The sequence below is a fragment of the Archocentrus centrarchus genome, unplaced genomic scaffold (assembly GCF_007364275.1).
Source record: "Archocentrus centrarchus isolate MPI-CPG fArcCen1 unplaced genomic scaffold, fArcCen1 scaffold_58_ctg1, whole genome shotgun sequence".
Lineage (NCBI taxonomy): Eukaryota > Metazoa > Chordata > Actinopteri > Cichliformes > Cichlidae > Archocentrus > Archocentrus centrarchus.
This window is the reverse complement of record NW_022060279.1, coordinates 680,576-706,059: the sequence shown is the minus strand read 5'-3', so window position 1 is coordinate 706,059 and position 25,484 is coordinate 680,576. Positions and strand designations below refer to the sequence as shown.

Sequence of the window (25,484 nt, the reverse complement as noted above, 5' to 3'; positions counted from 1 at the left end):
CACCAGAGGAGAGAGGACCCTAGACCACTGCTATTCTCCATTCAAAGATGGCTACAAAGCAAAGCCTCTTCCGCCTTTTGGGAAGTCTGACCACACCTCTGTACTTCTCATGCCGAAATACAAACAAAGGCTCAGGCAGGAACCCCCTGCTGTGAGAGAAGTGACACGGTGGTCTGGTCAAACAGAGGCCGCTCTGCAGGGTGCGTTGGATTCAACCGACTGGGACATGTTTCGCAGCAGCGCGGGCGGAGACATTGAGGAGTTTACGGAAACTGTTGTGGGATTTACTGGGAAAGTTGTTGATGACACTTCACTTAGGAGGACCATCAGGACTTTTCCCAACCAGAAGCCGTGGGTGGATAAATCTGTCCGTGACGCCCTGAGGTCCCGCACCGTTGCCTACAACTCCGGCCTCGCCTCTGGGAACATGGAGGACTACAAGGTTGCATCATACAACGTCCGCAGAGCAGTGAAAGAGGCTAAACATCGCTACGGCCGCAGACTGGAACAGCAACTACAACAGTCTGACCCCAGGGGACTGTGGCAGGGACTACGCACCATCATGGACTACAAAGCACCACACACACACCCGGTGAGTGCCGACGCTTCTCTGGCTGATGAACTCAACATCTTCTTTGCGCGCTTTGAGTCGGGAAGCCGACAGCCCGCTGCGCTCCCGGCCGGAGGGGCGGAGACACTCACTGTGACGGAGCGCGACGTGAGGAGGGCGTTTAGACGTGTAAACACCAGGAAAGCGGCTGGACCAGACGGTATTAGTGGACGTGTCCTTAAGACCTGCGCTGACCAGCTGGCACCTGTGTTTACACTGATATTCAACCTCTCACTGAAACTGTGTGTGATTCCCACCTGCTTTAAAAAGTCCATCATAGTCCCTGTCCCAAAGAAACCACACCCCAGCAGCCCCAATGACTTCAGGCCCATAGCGCTCACCTCTGTGGTGATGAAGTGTTTTGAGAGACTCATCAAGACATTCATCACCTCCTCACTGCCCACCACCCTCGACCCACTACAGTTTGCATACCGGCCAGACAGATCCACAGATGACGCCATATCCTTCCTCCTCCACAAGACCCTTTCACACATAGACACTGGTAAGGGGAACTATGTGAGAGTGCTGTTTGTAGATTACAGCTCAGCATTCAACACCATAGTTCCCTCCAGGCTGGTCTCTAAGCTGCTGGACCTGGGCCTGGGCCCATCCCTGTGCAGGTGGGTTCACAGCTTCCTGACCAGCAGACCACAGGTGGTACGAGTGGGTCACCTCACCTCATCCTCCCTCACCCTCAACACTGGATCCCCCCAAGGCTGTGTGCTCAGCCCTCTGCTGTACTCACTGTACACCCATGACTGCGAGGCCACGTCAGAGTCCAACGTCATCATCAAGTTTGCTGACGACACTGCTGTTGTGGGACTAATCTCTCACAATGAGGAGACAGCCTACAGGAGAGAGGTCTCCCGCCTGGAGAACTGGTGCCAGGAGAACCACCTCCTGCTCAACGTCAGCAAAACGAAGGAACTGATCGTGGACTTCAGCAGGAAGCAGCAGAGGGACTACCATCCACTTGTCATCAGTGGTGCTGAGGTGGAAAGAGTGGACACTTTCAAATACCTGGGAGTGACCATCTCACAGGACCTGTCCTGGACTCATCACATAAACATCACTGTGAAGAAGGCCAGACAGCGTCTCTACCTCCTCAGGCGGCTGAGAGACTTCAAGCTCCCACTCAAGGTGCTCAGGAACTTTTACACCTGCACCATTGAGAGCATCATGCGTGGGAGCATCACCACCTGGATGGGAAACTGCACCAAGCAGGACTTCATGGCCCTAAAAAGGGTGGTTCGTTCAGCTGAACGGACCATCAGAACCACCCTCCCCAACCTGCAGGACATTTACACCAAGCAGTGCAGGCTGAGGGCCATGAAGATCCTAAAACAGCCCAGCCACCCCGGACACTCTCTCTTCTCCCTGCTCCCATCAGGCCGGCGTTACCGCTGCCTGAGGGCTAAGACTGAAAGGCTGAAGAAGAGTTTTTACCCACAAGCCATCCGTCTGCTCAACTCTGAGCCCTAACTGGACCATTATTGCACAGTGTAAATATTATAATTTATAAAAGTGTGTATAGTGTATAGTATATAGAGTATAGTGTATAGTGTAAATTACTTTTTTTTATTTTTATTCTTCTTATTTATATGTGTGTGTATATATGGTTGCAGGTACAAAATACATTTCACTGTGCATTGTACTGTGTATAACTGTGCATGTGACAAATAAACACTATCTTAATCTTAAAAAAACATCAGAGGGGGCTAATAATTTTGACCCTGGTAGGTTTTGTTTTTGGGGGAATAATGTAAGCATCCAAACTACAACTATGCTGTTTGGATAAGATGTGTTAAAGATGCAGAATATCAGCACTATGTGTGGAAGTATGGATGTACACGGTTCCCAAAAGATCATCCTAACATTTTTGTGTCACTCTGGCCCTTAAGCTAACGCTGTCAGGTCACCTCTGTGCCACACACGTCCACCGACTGTCTTTACCTTAGTATCAGCACTCCAGCTCAGAGTTCCAGTGTTCCTCATCTTCCAGTACTTGATAAACTTGGTCCCAGGACGCAGTCGCGTCCCATCAGGAAGGTTTTCGTCCAGAAACGCAGCCGTCATGGCAGGAACCACCAAGGGACAGGGGCGCTTTGGACGCCTAGGCAAGAAGGAAAAATCCTTTTATTCTGATTCTTTGTCACTTCATACTTTAAAGAAGTTCATGGCTATATTGTAACCATCTGCAGAGCAGGCTAAGTTCCATATAAGAGATCAACATGTTCAAAACCCATCAGTTCTCTGAAAATACCTCCTAATGAGTATTAACAAGAAATCCACAGTCTATTTAATATCACACACCTCTGCTTTGGCTGTTCTAATTTTACAAGAGACCAGTCCATGTTTGTGATTGGTCGAATGCTGCAAACACTGCTTCTGTATGTCGAGCTGACGACAGCTGTGACTCAGCAGGTGTTGATGTTAGGATAAGGAAAGAAATAGTAATTATTTTTGTATTCTTGAGCTACTCTGCAGTGTTTGACAGTGACTGGACAGCAGCACATTAGGAGACATGTGCTGCTCTCCAGTGCCTGATTAAAATTTAGACTAAGACATATTAATGTGCCAGAATGGGATTTCTAACTTTTGTTGGTAACTTACTCTGGGCTGTTGTGCTGTGTGGCTCTAGGCTGCAGAAGGACAGGGGAGGAGCTTCCATCTCGGTGGGAGGAGCTCCACTGTATGCCCCGCCTCTCCATCCTCAGCTGTTTCCGGATCTCTTTCACCTCAGCCTTCAGCAGGCGCTTTTCCGCTTTCAGACGCTGCTTCTCCGCCTTCCGGAAACTGCGATCGCCTCGCCTGTAGAACCTGTACAACAACGATGTAACATGAGAGACATGGCAGAATTATTGTATAATTCGTTCAGACAACCCTGCAGCAACTAACACTAATACCACTTATTTCAGTGTTATACATTTAGTGTGTAGAGCTAAGTAATAATTCAAAGCTAATTTATTGATATCAACAAGTAGTCTCTTCGTTTTGGTGACTATGATCAAATATTTCGAACTGTGTTTAGTCTGTCGACAGTGTAACAGTACATAGCTGTGTCATACCTGCTGTGGTCTGGAGCAGGTGATCCGTGCTCTGGGATGGACAGAGGAGTCCTGGCTCTCACGAGGTTGTGACTGGGATCGTGAGAGAAGCTGCAGGGCTCGCACAGAGTACAAGAGGTACACACACTGTTGAGCGACACAGCCAAGAGGGACAGGAGAAAACATCAGCAAGCAGGCGGGAAGCAGCGAGAAGTCGAAAACGGAAGCGAAAACGAGGCGAAAAAGTCAGAATCCACCTAAAAACTGACACCACGACTAAGAGCACTCACTGAGGATCTACAGAGGGGGCAGATTCAGCTAACCACTGCACACAATCCAGGCCACAAGTAAGACATTTGTGTTCATGTGGTTAGTTTTATTAGATTAGATTACAGTACATCCGTATGGCTGCAGCAGACGCAGGTGCACTCACCTTGTTAAACTGATGCTGTGCTTTTGTGTAACGTGTTTGTCATGTAAGAACTTCTAACTCTAGAATTTATTAATAATTTACATTTACTCATCCAGAGTGACTCAGCATTAGCAACAACACATACCTGCACTGGTAGCCTCCTCCAGTGGTCTGCCCCCTACAGGAGGAGCACGGAGGAGTTGAGGAGGATGGTGCTCCAGGCAGAGTGGAGGAAGACACCTCAGGAACCTGCTGGATCTCTGCTCCTCCCACTGCTTCTGCTCTACCTCCACCAGCTCCCCCTGCTCCTCCTCCTCCTCCTCCCCCCAGGGGTTTGTGGATGCAGCACTGTCCCGAAAACTCCCGGCAGATCTTCTCCACTGCCTCACGAACTACCTGGTCCTTAAACTGAATGAGACAGTGAAGGCTTTGGTCATCGGTCGTTTAGCTTAATTACTGCTATGAAACTCCACTGGGTTCTTCTTACTTTCTCCATGTAGGAGGTGAACCAGGCTGGGGGAGTCTTATCTTCCTCTTTGGTCCCTTTTACTTCTTTCATGATCACCTGAGGAATTAAAAAAATAGTGTCAATCAAAACGGATAAACAGGTTTTATTAACATATTACATGCTACCTTACTGACACTATCATCCAGACACAAACATACAAACCTAGAAGCAGCAGTGAAATCATGAGCTCACATCCAAACATCAAAGGTTGGTGGGCAGCAGTGGATGAATGGGCAGAAAAACTAAGAAATGCGCCTGCTGTGAAACCCCGTGTGCTGCAGTCTTACCATGCCCTGTTCCGGCACTGCAGCCTGGACCTTGCGGCTGACCACCTGAGCAAGGGAGGGGCAGTGCTGCGGGGGTCTGAAACCCCTCTTGGGCTCTGTTCCGCTGGCCTTGGTGGTAGCGACCTTTGCCAGCTGTCCTCGAGTCTCGTACACGTTCATGTGCAGTCGGTTCCCCTGCCTCGCTGCACTCTGGAAAACGAGTGAAAAGCCTGTCAGTGTCTCCACAAAGCTGCATTTTTCACTGAGAACACAAATGCTTTACAAATGCAAGGCGGGGTGCTGGAGAGTGACCCATCTAGGGACTCCATTGTCTTATGTGGGCAATGACAGCAAGCCCTGGAAGGGTGTGATTGGGAGGAACGGCCTGTGTGATCTGAAGCCCAGTGATGTTCTGCTATTGGACCTGTGTGCAAAGCCCAGTACAACTTGTACAACTTTTCAATTAAAGCTGCAAATCTATTCCTTTAAGCCTATATTGATTGATTGAACTGTAACCTGAATATCTTTTAGTAAACAGCTAAAAGTTGAAAAACTGTTTCAGGGTGCTAAAAAAACCAAACTGCTGCACAATGGTTTGAATTCGTTGCACAAAAGGACAAGAATGTGATGGTGCAGTGCTCCGATCGTGTGCACATGGGCTCAGTTATATACAAATAAGGGATTTGTGCTGATATGGAGGCATATGTGAGGTTTAATCTTATATTGTTAACTGGCAGTTCTATGCAGCTTAGCTAACATTGCAGAATAACCAAAAGTATTATAACAAGTGCTGTTTATACAGGGAGTAAACACAGTATATATGGTGATGCTCCACCTTCCCCACACCCAGCACACAAATATTCCAGTCCACACAAACTTTCTATGGGACGTCTTCACTTTAAAATCAATTTAAATGAACCTACCTTCAGAGCCTCCTCATACTCAACTGGAACAAAAGCAGAAATTACCAGATATTAACATGCAATTCATTTTTTTATCTGGATTTTATTCACATGACTGCTTAGATTTCCTTACCTTGGCTGTTAATGGATACCTGGAGGAATAAAATAAATATGTGTTAGGCAAGTATCACATGCTCAGGAATTAAAGTATCACTACAACAATTTTACACATGGTCTGTTTATTTATCAGGGAATCATGCTCAGAGTGTGAAAACAGTTTAAGTCAGAGGAAATAACCATGATGATGTATAGTGATGTGATCTGGTCAGTCTCAAAGGGATTCAATTAAATTTTATTTATATAGCACCAATTCATAACAACAGTTGCCAATTGGTGCTATATATTTAAAACAGTTCCACACCCGGCCTGCGGGCGGTCTTTGCCCTCCAATCTGGGGTCCTCTACCAGAGGCCTGGGATCATGAGGGTCCTGCGCAGCATCTTAGCTGTTCCCAGGACTGCGCTCTTCTGGACAGAGATCTCAGATGTCGTTCCAGGAATCTGCTGGATCCACTCTCCCAGGTTGGGGGTCACTGCCCAGAGTGCTCTGATTACCACGGGGACCACTGTTACCTTCACCTTCCACATCCTCTCCAGCTCCTCTCTGAGCCCTTGGTATTTATTGAGGTTCTCGTGTTCCTTCTTCTGGATGTTGCTATTGCGACGTCTATCACTACGGCCTTCCTCCTCTGCTTGTCCACCAGTATAATGTCCGGTTGGTTAGCCATCACCAGTTTGTCCATCTGTATCTGGAAGTCCCACGGGATCTTAGCTCAACCACCCGTGGGGATGTATCCCATTTTGACCTAGGGTCTTCCAGGTCACTTGGTTATGGCGTTCCATGTGTGCCCTGCTATTTTGTGCTGGCTTCTCTCAGGGGCACCCCTGCACAGCTTATACCTGGGGTCATGCCTGGTGTGCTAGACACCAATCAGGCACGTGATCCTCTGCACCTTGGGTAGCAGAAACTAAAGAGTCAATAAGAGAATAAGCTTTTTGCCAGAAAGCTTTGACAAGTTTCCCAGGGGTGCAATCCACGTACTTAACGCTGCTGTTCAACCCACAAATTTTCCTTACAAATGCATCTCCATTCGAGGGGAAATGAACAGGCTTTCTGACGGTCTAAGATTCATTGCCGAGAAACATCGTTACAACAAAGAAATAATTGACCAAACACAAATTTCTTTACTTTTTGTGCTAAGTTTATATTTTCATTTCACAATAAAAAATATAGAAAGTATATAGAGTGTTTAAACTGAGATGCACCATTTTAAGAAACAATATGCGCTCATTTTGAATTTGATGGCAGTAATAAATCTAAAAACAAGGTGGGACAGGGCCACGTTCCCGACTGTGTAGCATCCCTCTGCTTTTAACAAACATCTGGGAACTGATGAGACCAGCTGGTGAACCAGTACCAGTATACTTGTACCGCAAAGCCATGCTCTTGGAATACCTGCAGTATTCAGTGTAGCATTGTCTTGCAGATGACATCTTTTGTTTCAGGTAAGTCTTGCAAGGCCTTTTTAGTAGATTTAAATTAGAAACCGTGAGCTTAACCTTCTGTGGAAAAGGTTAGACATGCTGCACAACTTACCATGGTCAACTTACAGGGCTCTTACTACATTGACAATTCTGGCTTTAGGTTTTGCATACCTTACTACCTCACTAATATGGCTTTTTATTACAGTCCTCAGAGCAAGAGCAGTGTCACTCACCTCCTCATTCTCCTCGTCAAAATAGGTCAGCTGAAGGCTGCACAGGCCAAAGGAACGCTTTACCTGCAAAGAACACACACATATACAGATGAGGTGAACATCACACCTAAATTCAGACAAGATTGTTCCAAAGAACACGAGTCGCCTGGTTGAGGGTTAGGAACGGCCTGCCTGTTCTGAACCTTAGTGATGTTTTGTTATTGGACTTCTGTGCAAACCACAGTTTGTCCATAACGAACCCCACGTTCAAACATAAGGATGTCCATAACTGCATGTGGCACCAGGACACCCTAGGTCACAGGTCGATGATCAGTTTTGTAATTGTATCATCAGATCTGCGGCCGTATGCTCTGGACACTTGGATGAAGAGAAGAGCTGAGCTGTCAACGGATCACCACCTGGTGGTGAGTTAGATCAGGTGGTGGGGGAGGATGCTGGACAGACCTGGAGCACCTAAATGTACAGTGAGGGTGTGCTTGATGATCTCGCAGCCCCAGTCTGCGAGATCATCAACTCCCACCTCCGGCAGAACTTCGACAGCTGAGGCTGAGGACACGGAGTCTGAATGGACCGTGTTTAACACCTCCATTGTTGAGGCTGCTGCTCAGAGCTGCAGCTACAAGGTGGTTGGTGCCTGTTGTGGTGGTAAGCCCCAAACCAGATGGTGGTCACCGAAGTGAAAGAAGCCATTAAGTTGAAGGAGACCTGTTGGGCTTAATTAGACTGTGGGACTCCAGAGGCAGCTGACGAGTACCGGCAGGCCAAGCAGAACGCAGCTCGGGCAGTGGCCGGAGCAAAAACTCAGATGTGGGTGAAGCTGTTGATTTACCGGTCAATCTACATCCCTACCGTCACCCTGTGGTCATAAGCTTTGGGTAGAGACTAGTAGAAAGATCGCAGAGTCAAGAGGCAGAAATGAGTTTCCCCTGAACGGTGGTTGGCCTCCCCCTTTCATAAGGTGAGGAGTGCAGCCATTCGGGAGGAGCTCAGAGGAGAGCTCTGAGCCCCCCCCCCCCGATGAGCTGGAGGAGAGGGCTGGGGAGAGGGAGGTCTGGGCTTCTGGTTCCCCCGCACCCCGACCATGGATAAATGGAAGAAAAATTGATCGCTTAGCAGTTATTTACAAATATTTTTACAGTAAATAATTGCTCAGCAGGTGCTGCACAGAACTGCTGACATTTTATACATGAAGCTGATACCATTCAATATCAATAAAGATATTTGATGTAGGAAATACAGAGATGAAACAGCTTAGAGAGGAAGGAATGATGGAAAGATTGATGAACTGAATTTAAAATCATTCTTAGCAAGTCCTGGATAATCAGGCCCCATCATATCTTAAAGACCTCGTAGTAGTTTATCCCAGCAAAGCACTTATGTGGGGTTGCTACCATTTCCTACCAACTTTTGCTGTCTCGTTAGGTTTGAGTTTTTCAGCCTAATGACGGACTCCTTCATTTGCACCAACTTCCCATTAACCTTATATTGAGAATTACAGTGAAAAGCTACTAAATGCAAGTTCAATGCTTTGAATGAACTATTTCATCTATTTAATATGTCATGGTGTAATGAGAGAACAGGCCTCATGGGGCCATAAAAAAAGCCTTCAACTGTCCAATTCACGTTGAACCTTTGAAAATGGTGGCTGTGACTGCTAAACAGTTACTGCACTGCTGTTGTTGAATTGAAGCTGAATTAATTATCACTACCTCAAACTGTGTGTGTGTGTGTGTGTGTGTGTGTGTGTGTGTGTGTGTGTGTGTGTGTGTGTGTGTGTGTGTGTGTGTGTGTGTGTGTGTGTGTGTGTGTGTGTGTGTGTGTGTGTGAGATGAGTGCTTCAGTTACCAGGGGCCTAAAGCCTCGTTTCCAATAGAACCTGCTCGACTCTACTGTTTTGGTTGTTTTCCCATTACTACTGAGTACCACTGTGGGTGGGGTCATTATAGCAATGCAGCTCAAAAGTCCTGTGAATTCATCTGTATGTGACACAAACGGTCACTTCATCTGGCCACCGAGCACAAAAACGCCTGTGTTGGTTAGTGTGTAGCCACTACCCTCACTGCCGGGTTTCAAACATTGTAGGAGTCGCTCTCATGACTCACCTAGTGACCTCACTCCCTGGCCAATCAGTGGCATGCAGTCTGTTGACATCACATATTTGCCTCAACTCAGTTCACTCTGAACCCCGGCTGAATGGGTACCAAAAAAACAAAAAACAAAGTACCTTGTTCCAGGTACTACCACCTAGGAAACCCCTAAAAACCAAGTAGAGTTGAGTCGAGTAGGTACTAGTGGAAAACAGGCATAAGAGAGTATAGAGGTCGTCCCTGTGTGTTCACCATCAGACAGATGACCTCTAAAGGCCTCTGTGGAGCCGAGTATTCCTTCAACTTTAACTAGTAATGTCTTCATGAATTTCTTCATTAATAAAATTTTAACCAGTCTCCAAACCATCAACGTGTCTACTAGACTGCTCAAAGAAGTCTTTCCAATTATTGATGCTTCAATCTTAAAAATGATCAATCAGTCTTTATTAGTTGGCTATGTACCACAGACCTTCAAGGTGGCTGTAATTAAACCTCTACTTAAAAAGCCATCACTGACCCAGCTGTCTTAGCTAATTATAGGCCAATCTCCAACCTTCCTTTTCTCTCAAAGACTCTTGAAAGAGTAGTTGTAAAACAGCTAACTGATCATCTGCAGAGGAACGGTTTATTTGAAGAGTTTCAGTCAGGTTTCAGAATTCATCACAGTACAGAAACAGCATTAGTGAAGGTTACAAATGATCTTCTTACAGCCTCTGACAGTGGACTCATCTCTGTTCTTGTCCTGTTGGACCTCAGTGCAGCTTTGATACTGTTGACCATAACATTTTATTACAGAGATTAGAGCTTGCTATAGGTATTAAAGGTACTGCACTGCAGTGGTTTGAATCATATTTATCTCATAGACTCCAATTTGTTCAATAGGGAGTGCATTCAAGAATCAAGAATAACTTTATTGTCCACATTAGTGGAAAACTGTCTTCCCCACAGCCTCAGATATCCCTGTCTGAGGCCTAACATCGGATGTCGTTTTACATTGTACCCAGGACACGTATGTAAGATTGTATTGACAAGGTAGGCCATGTCAAGTACGTCAGTAAATTTGTCATACAGATCCTACACCTACCATAAATAATGAGCTGAGGTGTTAGTAGTAGGGTTTAATATTTTTCCCGAAAATGACATGAATCAAATCCCGGGAAATGACGAGCCATTTCCCGGGAATCCCGGGAAAAAGTTTATTTATTTATTTATTTTAATTAGGCCTTCTGTAGCCTGTGTCGGCCTTAACCTATTGTGATATTGTAGAGGTAGCTTTCCAGCTATGTCCTGTTATGCCCAGTAGGGGGCAACGTCGGCTTGATTAACGCAATAAAACCTACATCTGGACATTGGAGTGCTCGAGCTATGCGGTGTTGTATCGTTCCTCAACACTCCCTTAACAAATATAATTCAAATATTCCTCCATTGTACATGGAATTATACCAAGCTATTTTACAACTGCTGGTGCAAAACAATACGGTTCATCTCCACAGCATTGATAAAGGCTCAGCCACGCTGTCGTGGCGACATCTGTTGCACTATATCTCCACCAGTGGAACGCTGTAATAGTCATTGAAAAGTTAACTACCGTACTTCACTATAATATGACATAACACAGGGCCTTGAGTAATGCACCACGACTTGGTCATTGCCATTCTGGCAACAGCAAATTTATAACACCGTGTCTGAGGGTTAAAGTAGGTTCGCTGTGAATCGTCTATTGAAAAACTGGCCAATCCTTATAGCCTAAAAAATATACATTTTACTCAACTCCATTTTAAAAGCGAAATATGTTAAAGCAATCTATTTCATGATAATTTCTTCACACATTAGGCCCGTATCCTAATTCATGATTGTTAGTAAGCGGCTGCAAACGAGGAAAAGAAACACTCGAAGTTAAACAGATATTTCTTTATTGTTCAGGGCAGGCATATTTTATAGGCTATATAATGCAATATAACAATATATAATAATATAGAATTATATAATACAAAATACCTTAGGGTAAACACATTGCCTACGATTTCAACAAATTAAAGAGGAAAAAAGTACAACTGTGTAATACCTCTATTAAAACGCTTGAGATGAAGCTGAAGCCTTAAACGGAGGCTGAACGTGCCTGAAATGAAGAGTAATGCTTTTCGCATTAAACGAACCCTTCTCTCAATATTTCCTTAAATTTAACATTCTGAAGCTTTCTTTTCTTTCTGAAAGTCAAATCGACGCGCGCGACTTTTTTCCCGTTTTCCCGTCTAACGTTTCCCGGGAAACGGGAAATGGTTCTGATCGCATTTCCCGGGAATCCCGGATCCCGGGATTAAACCCTAGTTAGTAGGATACTGCAGGAGTATCTGCAGGAACCTCTCTGAAAGGAAACGTCACCTTTGTTTGGCCTCCTGCTTGTCAACAAGCGTTTGAAAATGTAAAGACGTTGTTGTGCAGTGCTCCAGTATAGGCAGCCCCAAACTTTACCAAAAAAATGTAACTCTTACCAGCTGAATTATTTAACCACTGAAAAGAAGCACTAGCATTGATATGGGCCCTCAGGTATTTTGATGTTTATGTGAGCTTTGGTGTTGGCCCTGTGGTGGTCTGCACAGATCACAACCCTCTGACATGTCCAAACCACAGACTGTGAGATGGTCACTATTATTACAGTCCTACTGGTTGGATATACGCTATATCAAGGTTCCTGATAATGTGGAGGCAGACGCACTGTCTAGAGCTCCCCATCAGTAATGGTGCTGAATGCTGGATGTTGCCTGCTTTGTTCCAGCTTTGTTTCCTGTCCCTCCTACTTTGATTCCCTTGGTACCAGGGTGCTGAAAGGTGGGGTACACCCTGGACAGGTCGCCAATCCGTTGCAGGGCTAACACAGAGACACACAACCACTCACACCCACCCACATTTGATCTGGGACCCAGAGAGAACCCACAGAGGCCCAAGGAGAACCCAGCCAGCTGGAGGATCCAAACCCAGGATAGGTGGGATCCATACATTTATACAGCACTTTTCTAGTTGTACTGTTCACTACAGTCATACAGCACTTTATTCTACACACTTTAACGACTGTCTAATAATAGGAAGCAGAAGAAGAAGAAATCCTTTATCCCATATTTGGGAAATTCTAGCACACATTCAATTTAGATTCACCCACTAACCTAATAAACATGTCTTTGGACCGCGGGAGGAAGCCAGAGTACCCAAAGGAAATCCACAGAGGCACACACTGCACACAGGAGCCCGACTAACTCGTCAGCAGGCTGATATTATCAGCCGATATTTGCTATCTGCTGGTATCAGCGTTTGTAACAGCCAACAAATGAAATGAAAGTAAAGAAGAGAGAGGACACCCTTCAGCTGTGTGTGAGTGTTGATGCTGCAGTTTGCCCACCAAAGGGCACTCCATAACTTCCCTGCTGGCAACACAACCAGCTGATCCGAGCAGAGTGGAAATGAGTAAACGACCTGTAACAAAGGTTAGGGACCTCTGCCTATGATCCATGTGTTTGACAGAAAAAAGAAAAACAATAATATTTAATACTGGACTTTTAAAATCACCAAACAACACCCCTGTGCTGTACTCCACACAAACCAGGTGACAGTGCTCCCACCATGCTGCCTGCTGAATAATATAAACACGTTTCCATCATATTTATCGTTACTGTTTGACTAATTTATATTATATATATATATATATATATATATATATCACTAAAAGTCCATTCTTGCACGTATTGATTTCTTCTATTGTATTTTCCAAAGTAGGGAAAACAGTATGAAGCTGTGGCACAGCCTCTCTGCTCAGTGAGAGTACAGCCGTCCCTCTGAGGTCAGCAAATACACAGAAAGTTGGATGGCTGCATCCCGACTTTGTGGTCATTTCACAGCATTGATCGCGGATCTGTAGATCTTGCTGTTGGTGTGATTTTTGCATTTTAAAGTCTTTAAATCTTTGTGGTCGTTTTGCATTGGAGCGTGCCACAGGACGAACCCACTGAGATTCAAAGAAAGAGCCAGAAAAGAGAATCTACTGATTTCATGTGAGACTCACTGCCTTTACTGCAGGGGGGAGGAGTCACGTCCCAAACGCCCATTCATGCCAGGAAGAGGTTTAAAGGTCATCAAATGTTTTGGTTTTGGTCAACAAACAATCAGATATTCCGCATGTTTCACTAGTAAGAACAGAAAATGGTGCGCTTCAGCCTGCGGGCCGAGCTGATCATTAATAACTGCATCAGCAGTGATCACGGCCCTGAACCTGTTATAATAATGACGCCTGTCATAAACTCTCCAGTCCGACACAGGTCTGTGCTGGAGTCCGGGCAGTGCCTGCGCTCCAGCCTCAGCTCATACCCTTCACAGCAGCTAGGCTGTGTTTCCATGACGGCTCAAGCCGGAATAATCTCCTGTACGGAGCACAGCGTGAGCTCCCCGTCCTCTCTGCCGCCTCACGGCACCTCTCAGACGAGGGTGCAAAACGTTTCCCTCGGTCTCCCTGACGGCACATGTGGAGCCGGCAGCCCGTTCCCATGAACCCTGAACCCCATCTGTGTCGACCGTGAGCAGGTGTGTGCGCGGGCCAGGTGTGTGTCGTCGTGTTTGCGAGCAGGCCCGGTGCTCGTCTCTGCTTACCATGGCCTCCATCGACTCCCAGCTCTTGGTCTCGGATCCCGACAGCAGGAAATTCTTGGAATTTCCTCTGAAATTCACCTTCAGGTTGATGTAGAAATCCATTGCGTCCTGCTCGGTGCTTTAGCGCATATTAAACACGACGTACACGGAGCGTTTTCCGCACCACTAACGACTCTTTCTGGGTTAACCTCACCAATTCCGTCCACCGCGACTTATCCGTCTGGTATGAGGCGTATTTGTGTTTACATCAGCGCCACGGCCACGCCCACCCCGCACCACGTGTCCGGAACAGCTTCTTCCTCAGTGTCACAGTTTCGTATCCCTTTAAGTTGCAGTGCTGCCCCCCTCTGGTTCATCACGACCGCTTTTTGCCCACATTGATGCTGCTCTCCCAGTTTGTGCTTTGTCCTCGTCTCTCTGTTTTAGTTATTCTGTTTGAAAAGTTTAAATGCTGCCTGGCAATAAGATTTGTAGATATGATTATACCTAAGTACTTAACTGAATATTACAAATCACATCATCGTTGCAGTTATGTAGAGACAGAATTTCACATTTGGATACATTTAGTTTTAAACCTGAAGCATCTGAAAATTGGTTGACAGCAGGTCTCCGTGCAGCTGCTAAAAGAGAAGCATTTCCCCTCAATGGCAGCACTGTGAGCTGATCTCAACACACTTAATATATATACAGCACAATATGCCTATAAATCAAATGTGTTACTACGATAATATTCACAAGTCTTTAAGGTGAAGCTTTTTGAAAGCTTCATGAGGCTTCATCTGCCCATCACTAGCTGCACAGCAGGCAGAGTGTGAACCCAAATGCAGCACTCAGGAAATGGAACTTAGACTTAAAAAACAAAAACAAACTTTAATGCTGAAGTCTCCAAAAACAAGGCAGGACTGCAGCCAGAAATGCAAAAACCAAACAAGAGTGCACGAGGGACGACCGCAGAAAACTGGGCTTCAATACATACATGAGGACACAGCTGGGAAAACAAGACACAGGTGAACAGAATCTAACCAATGAGACAAGAGACTAACAAAAATTTTAGTTGATAACTGATCACAAAATCAAAAATTAGAGCTTTGGACAGAGTTCGACGGCCACATACTGACTGCATTCTTTTTACAATCAGATAATACAAGACACGTGATCAGACCCGTCGCTATGGGCGGGCCCTGGGGGGCCGTGCCCGCCCACTGATACGCTTGGGCCCGCCCTGGCCCGCCCACCCAAGCCAGATCACTAATCAAGCTAATAATAGTGGTGCCCCCCCTGTTGGATTTCATAAGCCCCCCCTTAAGAGTGAGATCTGGCGACGGGACTGCACGTGATGCACAACAGAAGCTCTCAGGTAAGGTTAAAAGTACTGGAAACATACGCTCTCATATGCTTCATCAACACTCTGACTTTTTAACATTTTACTCCTGCTGAAGCAGTCAATGCAGTGATTGTTTATTTCAGCATCATTCTGTGAAACACAGCCTCTCACCGGCTCATCAGTCGTCCAGTTACTGTTGAGCCTCTGAAAATGGAGGACTGTGTAAGTGGTGAAGACTTAATGACACACTTTCGTTAAATCCCCTGAATTAAAGCTGAAAGGTTGCATTTCAATCACATCTATTTTTATTGGTGTACAGAGATAAACACTAGAACAGCTGAACCACTGCCTGGATCCTCGTGGATGTGAGTGCATGTTTCTGTTTTCTAAAGATTGAAGCTCAGTTGAATTTCATTTCTCCATTAAAACCTTTTGCTGCTAGAAAATAGCTCGTGGGGTAGTTGCAGCATTTAAACAACTGCCCCACTGTGCCTTCCTGAATGTTTGGCTTTTAAATGCACTGGAACTTATATGGTGTTGAGTGTGCAATCCCACTCAGTGTGAGCACTCAAAGCACTTGTACTCTAAGCTTCATCCACACAAACATTGTTACAAGGGCTTTTAACCCAGTATTCACGCACACGGATGTGTCGGGGGCATCGTGTTCAAGGATACTTTGACATGCAGGCTGGAGGGGCCCGGGATCGACTCACTGATCTTCCTGGTAGACAGGCACTCCATTTACAATCCATACATGACTCTGGAATATCATGTCATTAAGTCAGTATCCAGTTTCTAAGATCAGCTGATCGCCTCATGCAGTGTACTGAGAGCAGCTCGTTTCTCACTCTTTGAGGTGCTTCTGTTAGAAAATCGCCCGTATAAAAAAAAAAAAAACCCAAAACATCTAAATATGTAAAAATGAAACAAACTTCTCGCCAGGTTCAGTCATCAGTTATTCATTTAATATAAAACAGTAACAGAAAGAATGAGGCCACACCAAAGATGCAATCTGGTTGAAGTACAGGACGTGTCAGAATTTGCTGTATAAATAAAATCAATGTTCAACATGTAGCCTAAGACTGAGGTCTGCCTAGACTGACTACCAAACACAGGTTTACACAGCCGGAGCGATGGTGACAGGAACGCTTCTCCTGAATGCAGGAGATACATGAACATGAATCATGCAGTGATATGAAGTTGATCCCACTGCACCTTCAAACCTTCATTTCTTGTCTTTCATGAATGAGTAAGGGCACAAGGACAGTTAGCATGACAGAGAAGGGACACAGGTTTCTACTTTCACTAGTTCCTAACCTTTGTGGTAGAGCAAACAAGCAAGTTTGTCATGGAGGTGATGACACAGGGGAACACTCTTTGTACACATCAGTCCTCCTTCCACACAGTCCATGGAGTGAAGATGAGCACGTTTGTGTTGGGTTAGAAAAGAGGTCAGGGACGAGTATTAACAAGGTTTACAGCAGCAACAGCGTGGGGGTGTGTGGAGGACTTGGTCATGCAGCTCCTCCTGTACCACCTGCTGTAAGAGGATTCCAGCAGACATTTGGCAGAGCACTTCTCATAGAGACGTCTGTACATGTGATTTGTTGTTGAAAGGATGCGAGTCCTTAGGTTGTGGCTGTAGCATACCCACTGCTGCACCCTGCTGGGAGACAGTGGAGTATTTCAGGGGAACACACTAATTCGATGTGCATGAACAAGCTTTGGCATTAAAACGTGGTCCCTGTGAGGGTTTGATGAAGCCGTGTCGTTCTTTTCTGAAGCCGTTTTGAATAGTGCTGTTTTGCTGTTGACTGTGGTGAAGTGCATCGCAGGTTCAGCTGCTCGTTCAGCCTCTTCTGCCCGGCCCACGTCCTAACTCAGTCCTCTCTGACTCGCTGTTGCTCACACATGATGAGGACTGACGTCTGGGGCTGATGCTGCGTCTGTGCTCACAGACTCTGTAGAACGGATGGACAGGAAACACAAACTTGAGTCTGTAGCAGTAATGGTTATGTGCTTACTGCAAGTGGTGAAGGACAAACCTTTCAATCATTTCAAAGATGAAGAAATGGAAACAGATTTGAATGAGAATTTACAAAGTAAAAAGAACATTTATTAGTGGGGGGAAAAGAGCCGGTCTTTAGCTGAACTGTGAGAAGTACGGTCACCACTACATGATCAGATCTGAGACACCTAGCAGGCTGGTATCAAACATATATTTGTGGTCAAAAACACAGACATAAGCAGGCCTTAAATTCTATAAGCTTTACTAAGCCAGTGCATCTCAGACTCTTTGTGTTTGTCAGTATTTGGGATGAGTTGCAGATGTGTGGAAGACCAGTGAGAATTCAGTTTTCCAGCCAACAAATGTGAAAAGCATTAAACCTTTTTCAGCTGCTCCCTTTAGGGGGCGCCACAGTGGATCATCTGCCTCCATCTCACCCTATCCCAGCATCCTCCTCTGTCACACCACCCCTCTGCATGTTCTCCTGCATTACATCCATGAACCTTCTCTGAGGTCTTCCTCTTTTCCTCCTGCTCGGCAGCTCCATATTCAACATCCTTTGTCCAGTATGTCCACCTCCCTCCTCTGCACATGTCCAAACCATCCTAGCCTCAGCTGTGCCTCTGATGGACTCATTTCTAATCCTGTCCATCCTGCTCCCTCCCAGTGAAGATCTGAACATCTCCAGCTCGGCCTCCTGTCTTTTTGTCAGAGCCAGCGTCTCCAAACCATCCATCAGCAGGTCTCAGTACCATCCTGTAAACCTTCTCTTTCACTCTGGCTGCTCTCCTGTCACCCTGAACACTCAAAGCATCAATGACCTTTTTGAAAACTGGCTAAAAAAGAAAGATGCTAAATGTTTCACTTGTTCTATGAGTTGGTATGAATGAATTCTGAAGAATATTCTCTTCATCAGCTACTTTTCAATTCCATCATGCATAAAACTCTCGATTGTTTCTTTAAAGTCTCAAATAGAATAAGTGGGCTTTCTTTATTTTCCCTGTAGTTAGAACCAAAGTGCTTCTTGGAAGTATGCTGGTACTTAAAGTTTATTTTCAGGACCAAAGGAGGAAGGATTCCTGGACATTATCAAAGCCCATGATTAGTAAAATAAATCCACAAAAACGTCCTTATTTGAATGAACATGATTGCTTCTTTTCTAGTGTGGCCTGTCATCACTGTGGGGACCTGTCGTGTACGGAGGCCCGGCTGCTGCTGACCAGCAGGGTGTCACTGGAAACATGCTACTGTTGGCCAAAGACAGGAGCTGACAACAGCGGCTAAGAGGGTGATAGGGAGGTAGGTGATCCCTAAAGGGAGCATCATCATCATCATCATGATGGATGCTGATGATGGATGATAACGAGGAGCACATTTTCTTTTTTCTGTTAATGATCTCAGCTGCCCTCAACAAGAAATGAAGCTAACTGAAGTGAACTGACCATGAGGCCAGAAAACAAACGGCCAACTTTATTATCACTCCTCTGCACATTTGCATCACAAAAAGAGGGCTGATCCTACAAAACGCTTCAGGTTTGGTGTTCAGGCGTTTTGGTTTTTGTTAGTGAGCTCTGTACCTTTATCGATCGTGAGAGTACAAACTCCCTCCACCAGCTCTTTGGCCTCCACAGCCAGTTGGAAGGCAGGATCAGGAATTGGCGATGGGGTGTCGGGGCTTTCTGTGGCAGGAGATGACCTGCTGCTGCTAATATAGACACACACACACACACGAAGGATGATTACAACAGGAATGCTAGTACAAAGGTGCGGGAAACTCATGAGGTGAAGGTCACAGTTTCTTACCCCCCTTCTCCAAACAGGCTGGGCGTGGTCAGCACTTTGTGCACGTTCTGTACAGAGACATAATGTGACAATTACCCCAGAGTCTAAGACAAAGCAGTGTAACACAGAACCTGCACAGACATCAGGTTTCTTTGTGAATGAAGGCTGATCCACCCTGGTCAGTTCATCTTTGACAACAACGGCAGTAATTTGAGAATATGACTGATGTGGATGAACTGTTCAGGGTTTAAAGTACATGTGTTACTGGCCCCGGGTTCCACCTTCTGCTAATTCTGTTTTTCAAACCGTTTTCTATGTGGATTTGTGCAGACCACCATCTCTTGTCTCTACAGTACCTTCCATCCTCACTGCTCAGGCTTCATTCCACCTTCCACAATCAGTGATTGCAGGAATCAGGTATAGTATCAACAGAGTATTGAGTCTTTGGTATTCCTCTTGATCACACTTTGAGGAGCAGGTTTTCTTCCTCTGTCAGCTCCAAAAACAAGGCTTCATATCCACTCATGACGAATTTCTATGAGGACTGCAGAAGGTGTTGGGGGAATAGACATGTACAGCAGCCGGTATACCAATGTGGAGAGAGCTGTAGCATATCCTTCTGTCACTGGGGGGCAGACTGACTCCATTAGCTTTTTTGTTTCTCCACTCACTTTGAAACATTTCGCAGATCTGAAATCTCAGAGCTCTGTGTTCAGCCTCCACATAATCTGTTGCACTGTTGCACACTCTACAAGCAACGCCTCATTGCTTTGATCAAATTATAATGGTTTTGGCTATTTTATGCAAACAATTATGTACAGCTCTAAGCTAATTCCATCTTTATCCATTAATTATGCTGGTAAGACTATTCTACAGGTTCTCTTAACCTCAAAATAAACACATCAGTTAACTGAATAAGTGATTACATGCAAGGTGGCTTTAAGGGTTGTCATGTTCTTCTAAGTTTTTATTATTGACAGCACGATTCTCTGGTTGATCTAAAGCAGTCATTCCCAAATGTTCTGCTTTAAGGCAAATGCAGGTGTGCTTTAGGAATTTGTGTTCACCATACACTGTTATGGGCAACACGGTGGCGTGGTGGTTAGCACTGCTGCCTCACAGCTAGAATGACATCCAGAAGGTCTGGGTTCGATTCCACCAGCCCAGGCCTCTCGCTGTGTGGAGTTCACATGTTTTCTCCATGTCTGCGTGGGTTTCCTCCCACAGTCCAAAGACATGCACTTCCTGGGGTTAGATTAATTGGTCACTCTAAATTGCCCACAGGTGTGAATGGTTGTCTGTCTCTCTGTGTTGGCCCTGCGACAGGCGGGCGACCTGTACAGGGTGGACCCTGCCTCTTGCCCTGTGTCAGCTGGGATAGGCTCCAGCGACCCTATAGAGGATGGATGGCATACACTGCTATTTTTGAGATATAAGAATGCACACAAAACATCAGTGAAAGAATGGGTCGCTCTCAGGAGCTCAGTGAATTCCAGTGTGGTACCGTGATAGGATGATACCTGTGCAACAAGTCCAGTCACTGCTAAATATTCCACAGTCAGCTGTTAGTGGGATTATAACAAAGTGGAAGCGATTGGGAACAACAGTAACTCAGCCATGAAGTGGTAGGCTACATAAAATCACAGAGTGGGGTCAGAGGATGCTGAGGGTCATAGTGCACAGAGGTCACCAACTTTCTGCAGAGTCAATCACTACAGACCTCCAACCTTCATGTGGCCTTCAGATCAGCTCAAGAACAGAGAGCTTCATGAGATGGGTTTCCATGGTGTAAAGCACGCCGCCACTGGACTCTAGAGCAGTGGAGACGTGTTCTCTGGAGGGATGAATCACACTTCTCCATCTGCCAATCTGGTTTTGGCAGTTGCCAGGAGAACAGTACTTAACCTTAACTAGTAGTGACTTCATGGATTTCTTCACAAATAAAATTTTAACCATTAGAAACAAAATTATTCATAACCATCTCAAAGATTTATCTTCAAGTTTGGCTGCTTTCAGTATCACTGGTATTTGTTTAGACTCTCTTTGTTTGATCATTCTGAGTTAACGTCAACAGGTCTACTAGACCCCATTCCTACGACACAGCTCAAAGAAGTCCTATCATTAATTAATTGTTTTGATCTTATGCCATTAATAGAGCTCAATCTATCTCTATTAATGGGCTATGTACCACAGACCTTCAAGGTGGCTGTAATTAAACCTCTGCTTAAAAAGCCATCACTGACCCAGCTGTCTTAGCTGATTATAGGCCAATCTCCAACCTTCCTTTTCTCTCAAAGACTCTTGAAAGAGTAGTTGTAAAACAGCTAACTGATCATCTGCAGAGGAACGGTTTATTTGAAGAGTTTCAGTCAGGTTTCAGAATTCATCACAGTACAGAAACAGCATTAGTGAAGGTTACCAATGATCTTCTCACAGCCTCTGACAGTGGACTCATCTCTGTTCTTGTCCTGTTGGACCTCAGTGCAGCTTTGATACTGTTGACCATAACATTTTATTACAGAGATTAGAGCATACTATAGGTATTAAAGGTACTGCACTGCAGTGGTTTGAATCATATTTATCTCATAGACTCCAATTTGTTCATGTAAATTGGGAGTCTTCTTCACACACTAAGGAGTTCCACAGGGTTCTGTGCTAGGACCAATTCTATTCTATTATATATGCTTCCATTAGGCAGTACTGTTGGACTGTTGTAATTCATATACAAGGTCTTGAATAATCAGGCCCCATCTTATCTCAAAGACCTCATAGTACCATATCACCCCAACAGAGCACTTCTCTCTCAGACTGCTGGCTTACTTGTGGTTCCTAGGATACTTAAGAGTAGAATGGGAGGCAGAGCCTTCAGCTTTCAGGCCCCTCTTCTGTGGAACCAGCTCCCAGCTTGGATTCAGGAGACAGACACCCTCTCTATTTTTAAGATTAGGCTTAAAACTTTCCTTTATGATAAAGGCTTTCTCCTGGCAACCCTTCCTAACAAGATATACTTGTTCAGGCTTTTTTAAAATTTTGCTGTCATGAACTTTAAGATTTGACATGCTAACTGGGGCCTGTAGAGTCTGAGATGGAGCTTGTGGGTTTTTTGCAGTTTCACAGTCTGAGCATGTGGTCAGTTTGCTGGGACGTCCACTCCTGGGAAGTCTGTGGCATTCTGTTAACACACCTGGAGGTTCCAGACCAGCAAACTGACAACTTTTTTATAGACATGTGCACACTTGACGATGACCAGTTAACCAATTAATTTCATTTGAGATGCTCATGATAAATGAACTTAAAACTGATGTGGGGCCACTGTTAGACAGGTATCAGTTTGCCTACACAAGAAAATGTAGTACAAATTATGCCATGTTAACATTAATGCATTTTATCTTAAAACACCTTGAAAAACCAGGTACAGCTACTAGTTCACATGTGTCAAACTCAAGGCCTGCAGGCCAGATCCAGCCCACGAGATAGTTTCATATGGCTTTTAATAATGGCGTGCAAGTAAATAGCACACACCACGTATTCTACAAATCCCACAAAGCACTGCACCAGATGGTGCGCAGGCCAAGACCTGTGCGCTAACCTGTTTTCCCCTGTTGCCAGTGACACACTGATCAGTGATCAGCGGATAAAAACATCGGTCAGCACTTTTTACAGTGACATTTAAACTGTCTGACCCCGAAAAATGGCCAAACGAAAAGTGGAAAACAGGGATTTTTCAGACAGGTGGGAGGCAGAGGACCTGATCGCTGACATCAGAGGTAAACCATTTGTATGGCAGGCCATTTTAACATAAAATCCAATTGGCCTGACCATCCGTGATTACATGCAGGATATCTAAAAATGCATTTTGACTGGACAAAACTACATTTTGACTATCCAGAATGGTAATTTTTTTTTTTTTTTTAAGCCTGTCATGTCTGGCAGTTTTCGCACTCAGAATATGATCCGAATACACTGGTGTACCAAACATATTTGCTTTTCCAAGAATAGCTCTTTAAGTTTTACAGTAGGCTACTCTTGTAAGCATGTATTTAGTTTGTATTTTTATTTTATTTTATTTATTTATACCAGGCGTGACAGGCAGAAAGGAAAGGGTATGAAAAGGAGTGAGAAAGAAAAACAAAAACAAAACAAAGGTGAGAAAAGAATAATCAAAGAATGATATCCACATATCTACACATGCACACACATACGCATACACACATACACACACACAATCCTGCTGTTGCTTGCAAGTAATGTGTGTACAGTATGTGCCTCTGTCATGGAACGTACTCACCACTGGAGGCAAGAAACTGCAATCATGCCCCCCGCGATCCAGAGGCGAACGGGAAATGGTAATTTAAGATATCTGCATTTACATTCTGACTAGGAAGAATAATAATTAAAGATATCTTCTATTACATTTTGATGAGTCAAAAATCCTTTCAAGATATCTCAAATGATGTCACCGTATTTGTCATTTGAAGGGTCACACATCTGTAATTACAATTTAAGATATCTCAAACGTAATTATGACTAGTCAAAATTACGCTTTTAAATATCTGAATTAAACAATTGCCTGTACTGAGCTGTCCAAACAATTGCCTGTGTAGAATTTCAGGCGGCTGCAATGGCGCTGGCCTTTCTGGATAAAATTGTAAGAAAAAGCAACAATATAGAAAGAGCTCTACAATATGGGATAGAATGCAAAAATTGTGTACTTGAAGACTGCTTAAGAAATCTACACAGAATCTCTGATTTTATGGCAGGCCGTTTTAACAAGTCCGCCAAAATGCTCCATAAATCTGTGACGCTTTGACTCGACAGAATACTAATTCAGTATATCAGCAACGTCATTCTGACTAGTCAGAATGTTAATTTAAGATATCTTAAATATAAAAGCCGGATAATTCAAGATGTCTGTGATTCAGTTGGAGATATTGTAAAGGGAGTTTTGCCTAGTCAAAACTATATATCTCCTATCTAAAAATACATTTAAGATATCTTGAATTACGGTATCCTTCAAGATATCTTTAATTAGAATTATGACTAGTCAGAACAAAAAACAAGATATCTCGAATTCACTTTATGACTAGTCATAATTTAACTGTAGATATCTGAAATATGTGTTTCAGATAGTCAGTAATTCATTGTAGATATCCTGAATTGAAGCCTTCATTCAACTCAGTGGTAAATCTGACGTCATTTCTACCAGTCAGAATGTAATTAGAGATATCTTAATTTACTAATGCGTCTAGTCATAAATCAATTTCAGATATCTGGAATGTAATTGTGGTGAATTGGATTTTATGTTAAAACGGCCTGCCATACCATTTGTCTCTTTTCCTCATCTGCGATGTGCGGGGAAAAGAGCGGATTGGTGGGACGGATAAGGGAGAAGATGCAGAGGGAGACCTGCACAGGTGAGCTGACAGTGCATCACTGCGTCACACAGCAGGAAACGCTGCAGCAAAGTCCTGAAGACACAACGCGTCATTAGCACTATAACACAGACAGGGAACTTTATGAGAGGCAAAGGTTTGAATTGGCCCGTCCTGTGATTGAGTTTGTCACCCCTGTGTTAGATTGTTGTTTGTTGATTTTAGCGCACATTCACACATTCCCTTTGAAACGTTGGTGCAGATGAATGGAAACCCCTTTTTAATCAGGTGGTATCACCCCCCAGGGGTGCTTCAGTTCACCATTCTTGTTCACCTTGTATACAGATGACTGAGTTCTGAGCCAAATTAGCATTTTGTGAAGTTTTCCGATGATTCCAGTGACTCCACCCACAGAGCTGCTGTGGAGAGGTTTGTGACCTGGTGTGATAACCATAAACTTCACATAAACACCTGCAAGACTGTTGAGATGCTGTTGGATCCTCTGTGACCGTCCACAATAAAGCCATTAAACAGGTGACCTCATACAAATACTTTGGTGTTCACAGTGACCGTGACCTGAGCTGGTGGACACATGTTGCCACGTTGTCCACCAGCATCCACCAGTGTCTCCATTTCCTGCGTAGACTCCGGTTATTCAGTGCTTGCAAGAATACTAATCTTTTATAGAGCAACAGTAGCATCCATTCTCCGGTACAGTCTCACTGGCTGCTTTGGGAATCTAACAGTTATATCA

General features: G+C 44.6%; 2 protein-coding genes across 7 annotated transcripts in view; both read right to left on the bottom strand.

The window, feature by feature from the left end:
* nbr1b (NBR1 autophagy cargo receptor b) overlaps positions 1-14,479 on the bottom strand; it is a 36,178-nt gene extending 21,699 nt beyond the window's left edge. The window contains exons 1-10 of the mRNA XM_030725521.1: positions 14,245-14,479; positions 7,523-7,585; positions 5,879-5,897; positions 5,767-5,789; positions 4,865-5,053; positions 4,557-4,634; positions 4,215-4,477; positions 3,679-3,804; positions 3,224-3,430; positions 2,564-2,723 (exon numbers count right to left, since the gene is read on the bottom strand). Coding sequence (XP_030581381.1) covers positions 2,564-2,723; positions 3,224-3,430; positions 3,679-3,804; positions 4,215-4,477; positions 4,557-4,634; positions 4,865-5,053; positions 5,767-5,789; positions 5,879-5,897; positions 7,523-7,585; positions 14,245-14,346 — 1,230 coding nt within the window. The 5' untranslated portion in view covers positions 14,347-14,479. The remainder of the gene's footprint in view (positions 1-2,563; positions 2,724-3,223; positions 3,431-3,678; positions 3,805-4,214; positions 4,478-4,556; positions 4,635-4,864; positions 5,054-5,766; positions 5,790-5,878; positions 5,898-7,522; positions 7,586-14,244) is intronic.
* A 2,032-nt stretch (positions 14,480-16,511) lies between these two features.
* LOC115777632 (syntaxin-binding protein 4) overlaps positions 16,512-25,484 on the bottom strand; it is a 142,980-nt gene continuing 134,007 nt past the window's right edge. For 5 of the 6 annotated variants that reach the window (XM_030725555.1, XM_030725557.1, XM_030725559.1 and 2 more), the window contains 3 exons: positions 19,380-19,426; positions 19,154-19,281; positions 16,512-17,529 (listed from right to left, as the gene is read on the bottom strand). In XM_030725555.1, the coding sequence (XP_030581415.1) occupies positions 17,474-17,529; positions 19,154-19,281; positions 19,380-19,426 (231 nt within the window). In that variant the 3' untranslated portion in view covers positions 16,512-17,473. The remainder of the gene's footprint in view (positions 17,530-19,153; positions 19,282-19,379; positions 19,427-25,484) is intronic. The other variant, XM_030725556.1, reaches the window with a different exon arrangement.